We start from the raw sequence: 6,563 nt of genomic DNA on the forward strand, positions 1-6,563 counted from the left end.
GGAGTGGGTCGACATGAGGTTCAGCCCGAGAGGGTGAGCCCTAGTCCCATATACTAACACTCAGCTCAAGAGAGTGAGTGGGGTAAGGCATAGGCTAGTCTTCATGCGGCAAATGGGTGTCCGAGAGGAACGCATTTGAAACTGGGTAAGTTTCCCGAGAGGGAACTTATTTCCATTTAAAGCTTAGCCTAGTCACTATTTTTTTGCAAATTTCCTATCGAAAGCATGTACCCAACAATTTATCTCAACTTGTATTGCGGTCACATCCCAAGAATCTTTCCCCATACTTGATTTTCGTGTTTATTTTGCTGCTTTATCACTTGTTACAAAACCCCCATTTGATATTTGACACTTTCGTGTCACCCCCTTTTATTTACTATGTTTTTGTTCGTTAATATCTTTAGCTACGACTAGTTAGAATGTAAATTCTATTTTTCTATCAATTCTAAAAACTGCTCCCTTGGGACACGACCCCAACCCTCGATTGGGTTACTATATTATCAACGATCGTAGACACTTATACCGTAGGTTAGTGTCGTTGGTCACGATAAGCATCAAAATGGCGCCGCTGCCGGGGAGTGTTGTTATTTGAGAATTTTTAGTTGAGTAAAGTTTTCGTTTTGTTTTAGTCGTAGTTTACTAACTTTACTCTTAGTTTTGTTTTTCTTTGAGTTTTTGATTGTATGTAATCCCAAGGATCATTGGCAAGAATTTCTGTTTTTCTTAGTTTTAGCTTTACTAACTTAATTTTTAGCTTTGCTTTGCTTGTTTGTGTTGAAAACAGAAATTATGAGTGAGGACGTGGGGGACAGTTGCCACGCAAACAACCCATTGAATATTGACTTGGACCGAGATGACATTGACGATGCAAATAGTGTTTATGACCCCGCTCCATTGGGTGAGATAGGTGCAATTCGCTTGTCGCAGGGTGGTGGAAACGGAAATTTTGAAGTCACTAGCACAACACTCCATCTCATACATTCAAGGGGCCTATACGAAGGATTGGATCATGAAGACTCACATAAACATATCCAAAGCTTTTTGGACGTAAGTGCTCCGTTATCATTCAAAAATTGGTCGCAAGAAGCCATCAGGCTTCTCTTATTCCCATTGTCACTGACAGGAGCTGCCACTACATGGTTGTTTGAGCTTCCCAAAAGTTTTATCACATCATGGAAAGAATTAGTCACTGCTTTCCACAATAGATTCTTTGCCCCGTCAAAAATGATGAAGTTGAGGGACGACATTCAGAATTTCAAACAAAAAGCAAGTGAACCAATTCATGAGTCATGGATTAGATATAAGAGGTCTCTGCGAAAATGCCTAACACATGGGTTGCCAAGTAAGTTGCTACTCCAATATTTTTACCGAAGTCTTGATTCAGTCAACAAAGGGATAGCTAATCAATTGGCCCAAGACGGCATAATGCTACAGCCCTTTGAGGTGGTCTCATTTCTCCTAGATGGTATGGCGAGAGTAAATCAAGCTTGGTACACCAAAGAAGATCAAGTCTCCCCTCTGTGTTTCAGGATAACACAAGAGCAACTCAATAAAGAAAAAGAGAGGGATGAAAACATCAAAAAGATGTTGTCTCGGATGGAAGATTTACAAGAGCACATGAAAGGCAACTATGAAGTGTTTCGCACAGAGGGGGTTTCTTTTTCCAATAACTTCAAATCGGGAGGGAATTAAGGTAGGAACCATAGAAGGAATGAGGAAGGTTTCCACCCGCACTATCAATCGCGGGTTGGAAATCAAGGTTGGAACCACCCTAGAGGTGAGGGACCTAGGCGATATTTCCAAGAGTGGACTGAGCATACCGATCATGAAGAATACCAAACTCAATTGAGTGACAGCCCGACATCAAGGGGGAGTGACAGCAGCCCCAGGGTGAATGATCTACTGACACGAATTCTTAAGAAAGATGAAGGTTCTGATGATTTGCTGAAAGGAATGAGAGATCATTTTTCTTCACTAAATAGCAAGGTGAACTCTCATGCTAATGCCATCAAGATGCTGGAAGGTCAATTGAATATCCTATCGGCTCAACTAACAACCAAGATGCCAAAGGAAAATGAGGAAGAAGAGTTGGTTGTAACTACCCGTAGCGGGAAGGTAGCAATAGGTAATGAAGGAGAAGAACGTGAGGAAAATTAGGGTGAGGAAGAAGCAGAAATTACCGATCATCAAAACATCGGCAAGAAAGCACAAGAAGCAATGAATCAACACAATGAAACTCCAAAAATAATACAACCCTTACCCAAAATACCTCCACCTTTTCCCCAACGTTTGAAAAAGAAGAATGAAGATGAGAGGTTTAAAAAATTCTTGTCTGTGTTCAAGAAGTTGCCCATCAACCTTCCTTTGGTGGAAGCATTGCTGGAGATGCCAGGGTATGCTATATTCATGAAATAGTTAGTCACTAAGAAGAGGATCTTGGATTATGAAATGATTGAAGTGCCTCATAGTTGCAGTGCGATCATGACAAATGAGTTAATCACTAAAAGAGAAGACCCTGGTGCTTTCACCATCCCGTGTACTATTGGAATGCTCCAATTTGCCAAGGCTTTATGTGACCTAGGATCAAGCATCAACCTGATGGAATACGCCATATACAAGCAACTTGGATTGGGAGAACCAAAGGCAACTACCGTGAGACTTCTCAAGGCAGATCGATCAATCAAGCATCCTGTTGGGATCCTCTACGATATCTTGGTCAAAGTGGATCGGTTCATATTTACAGCTGACTTTGTGATTTTAGACTGTGACATTGATGTTGAGGTCCCCATTATTTTGGGAAGGCCATTCTTAGCAACCGGCAGAGCATTAGTGGATGTTGAAAGCGGCAAGTTGAAATTCTGTGTGAATGACGATGAGGTAACTTTCAACATCTGCAAATCCATGAAGCAACCAAGTGATATCCATGTAGTGTCTACTGAAGATGTTATAGATGAGGCAGTGGCAAGTGTGAGCCATCTGCTGCGCAAGAATGAGCCTCTTGAGTCAATACTTGCAAATCATGACGATTCGGAAATTTAGGTATATGATGAAATGATCGCAGTGCTAACAGGGTTAGGTGCATATACACGAAATCCAATTAAGTTGGATATCGACCTAAAAAACCGATGCAGCCCACCTGCAAAGCCATCAATTGAAGAGCCACCAACTCTAGAACTGAAAGTACTCCCATCCCATCTCAAGTATGTTTTGTTGGGAACTAACAACACTCTGCCAATGATTATTGCAGCAAATCTGAGTGAAGGGTAGATAAAAGTGCTTGTTAAAGTACTACAGAAGCACATAAAAGCGATCGGATGGACCATAGTTGATATCGTGGGCATCCCGCCTGGTATCTGCACTTATAAGATTTGACTGGACAGTGAATGCAAACCCAGTGTGGAGCATCAGCGAAGGTTGAACCCCCAAATGCAAGAGATAGTAAAAAAGGAGATCATTAAGTGGCTTGATGCAGGATAAATCTATCTGATTTCAAACATCAAATGGGTCAGCCCAGTGCAATGCGTACCAAAAAAAGGTGGAATAACAATGGCCCCAAATGCTAAAGGAGAGCTTGTGCCGACTAGACCTGTAACAGAATTGAGGGTGTGCATGGATTATCGAAAGCTAAATTCATGGACTAAAAAGGACCATTTTCTAATGCCCTTCATGGACCAGATGCTTGACAGGTTATCAGAGAAAGGGTGGTATTGTTTTTTGGATAAATACTCTGGATACAACCAGATATCTATCACACCAGAAGATCAAGAGAAAACCACTTTCACATGCCCTTATGGGACCTTTGCATTCAAAAGGATGCCATTCGGACTTTGTAATGCACCGGCAACTTTTCAACGATGTATGTGGTCCATCTTTGCGGATATGGTTGAGGACTCTCTGGAAGTCTTCATGGATGATTTCTAAGTTGTGGGGGACACATTTGAAGAATGCTTGACACATTTAGAGCAAGTGCTCCAAAGGTGTGTGGAAACTAATCTAGTCCTAAATTGGGAGAAATGCCATTTCATGGTGAAAGAAGGCATTGTTCTTGGGCATAAAGTGTCGCAACAAGGGCTGGAAGTTGACAAAGCAAAAAGTGAGGTTATCGAGAAACTACCACCGCCGATCTCAGTAAAGGGGATTCACAGTTTCTTATGCCATGTAGGCTTCTACCGGAGATTCATTAAGGATTTCTCAAAGATTGCATAACCATTATGCAAACTCTTAGAGAAGGAAGTGAATTTCTACTTTGATGACGCTTGTATGGCAACATTTAAATGTTTGAATGAGAAATTGATATCCACACCAGTTATCATCAGCCCAAATTGGTCAGAACCATTCAAAGTGATATGTGATGCGAGTGGGATGGCACTAGGTGTAGTATTGGGACAAAAGCGTACCAAACTGTTCACCCAATCTATTACGCAAGAAAGACTCTAAATAGTGCCTAGTGAAATTACACAATCACTGAACAAGAGTTGCTAGCAATGGTCTATGGTTTTAAAAAGTTCTGGGCATACTTGCTAAGCACTAAAGTAGTTGTTCATACAGACCATGCAGCACTCTGATACCTCATGGCAAAAAAGGATATGAAGCCAAGACTGATAAAATGGGTGCTACTCTTGCAAGAATTCAATTTTGAGGTGTAAGATCGAAAAGGTTGCGAGAATCAAGTTGCAGATCACCTATCACGGTTAGAGAATAAAGCAGGTACTGAGCAGGAAAAAGAGATAAATGACTCATTCCCAGACGAGCAGATATTCGCACTGTCACTCACAAACGTGCCATGGTATGCTGACTTTGCAAACTACATCGTATATGTGGGTTGATTCCCGATGAGTTAAACTCTTACCAACGAAAGAGGTTCCTATTTGATGTTAAAAGATACTTCTGGGACAAGCCATACTTATTTTGGGAATGTGTTGATCATGTCATAAGAAGGTGTGTTCTGGAAGAAGAATCAACAGAGATCCTCCATGCCTGCCACACATCACCAGTAGGGGGTCATCATAATGGAAACCGTACCGCAAATAATATTCTCCAAAGTGGTTACTATTGACCTTCTCTTTACAAAGATGCCCACGATTTTGCAAAGATATGTCCTCAATGTCAGCAGCAAAGCGGAGTGTCAAGAACACACGAGTTTCCCCTTACACCTATTTTGGAAATCAAACTACTCGATGTGTGGGGAATTGATTCATGGGTCCATTTGTCAGCTCGTTTGGAAACAAGTATATCTTAGTAGCTGTGGACTATATGTCCAAATGGGTGGAGGCTGTCGCACTCCCGAATAATGAAGGAAGAAGCGTTGTCCAATTTTTGAAATGCTATATCTTTGCACGGTTTGGCACTCCAAGAGCAATCATTAGTGATGGAGGATCGCATTTTTGCAATAAGTGGTTTTCTAGTGCATTGAGAAAATACGGAGTAAAACACAAGGTCGCCACTCCATATCACCTCCAAACAAGCGGACAAGTTAAGGTGTCAAATCATGAGATCAAAAGCATTCTATGCAAGACAGTAAATGGCAGCAAAACCGACTGGTCTAGAAAGCTTGACGATGCCCTGTAGGCATATCAGACTGCTTACAAGACAACTATAGGAATGTCCCCATATCAGCTAGTTTTTGGTAAATCATGCCATTTATCTGTTGAGCTAGAACACAAAGCCTTATGGGCATTGAAAGCTCTGAATTTAGATTGGACAAAGGCTTCAAGGGAGAGGTTGGACCAATTGAATGAATTAGATGAGTTCAGGCTCAAATCTTACGACAGTTCAGCCATTTACAAAGAGAAAATGAAGAAATGGCACGACACACAGATAGTCCAGAGGGAATTCAATGTTGGAGATTGGGTGCTATTGTACAACTCACGACTAAGGCTATTCCCAGGAAAGCTAAAATCCAAATGTATGGGCCTTTCAGAGTGACACGAGTGTTCACCAATGGTGCCATAGACGTTGAAGGTAAAGAAAGACCCTCATATAAAGTTAATGGACAGCATTTGAAGTTATACCATGGGGATTGCCAAGACATCACTTTAGTTGAAGAATTGTACCTGGAGGATGCTTGATAGTATTCCTACGTCGTGCCATGACGTTAACTAAGGCGTTGTTTGGGAGGCAACCCAAAACCCTTTATTGTTTTGTTTTACTTTGAGAAAATAATGGTGTGTAGTTTGTACAGGTTGAAGCAATGGAGGAGAGTGAAATAATGTATGGAGGCAAACGACAAGTCCAGTTGGCGGATCGCCAATGATATCTACGAGCACGACTCTTTCTGCCAAGTGACTCAAGGCAATGTCAGCTGGGATTCTATAAAACTTGGCGTTCAGTAGAAAATTAATGGCGAATCACCAACCATGTCGGTGATTGCAATATAGACCGCCGTTTGAACTCTCACAGTTTGGGTTTGGAGTCTGTAAAACTTGGTGCACGTAAAAAAAAAATTAGCTGCGAATCGCCGACCCTGTAGGCGAGCACAATGCAAACCACCGTTCGGACTCACCTGCAACCAAAGGTCCTGTAATCTTGCGTGAGGAAGCTAAATATTCGGCGTGCCGCCAACT

At 41.7% G+C, this 6,563-nt stretch overlaps 2 protein-coding genes across 2 annotated transcripts; both read left to right on the forward strand.

Moving 5' to 3' along the window:
* Positions 1-2,217: 2,217 nt before the first annotated feature.
* LOC125833047 (uncharacterized) lies at positions 2,218-3,039 on the forward strand. Its single transcript, XM_049512205.1, has 2 exons — positions 2,218-2,393; positions 2,475-3,039. Exons 1-2 carry the CDS (start codon positions 2,218-2,220, stop codon positions 3,037-3,039), a joined length of 741 nt encoding a protein of 246 aa, XP_049368162.1.
* A 2,562-nt stretch (positions 3,040-5,601) lies between these two features.
* LOC125833048 (uncharacterized) lies at positions 5,602-5,925 on the forward strand. The gene has a single exon (XM_049512206.1). It carries the CDS (start codon positions 5,602-5,604, stop codon positions 5,923-5,925), a length of 324 nt encoding a protein of 107 aa, XP_049368163.1.
* Positions 5,926-6,563: the final 638 nt, after the last annotated feature.

This window comes from Solanum verrucosum, unplaced genomic scaffold (genome assembly GCF_900185275.1).
Source record: "Solanum verrucosum unplaced genomic scaffold, falcon-dt-bn FXZP01000202.1, whole genome shotgun sequence".
Taxonomy (NCBI): Eukaryota; Viridiplantae; Streptophyta; class Magnoliopsida; order Solanales; family Solanaceae; genus Solanum; species Solanum verrucosum.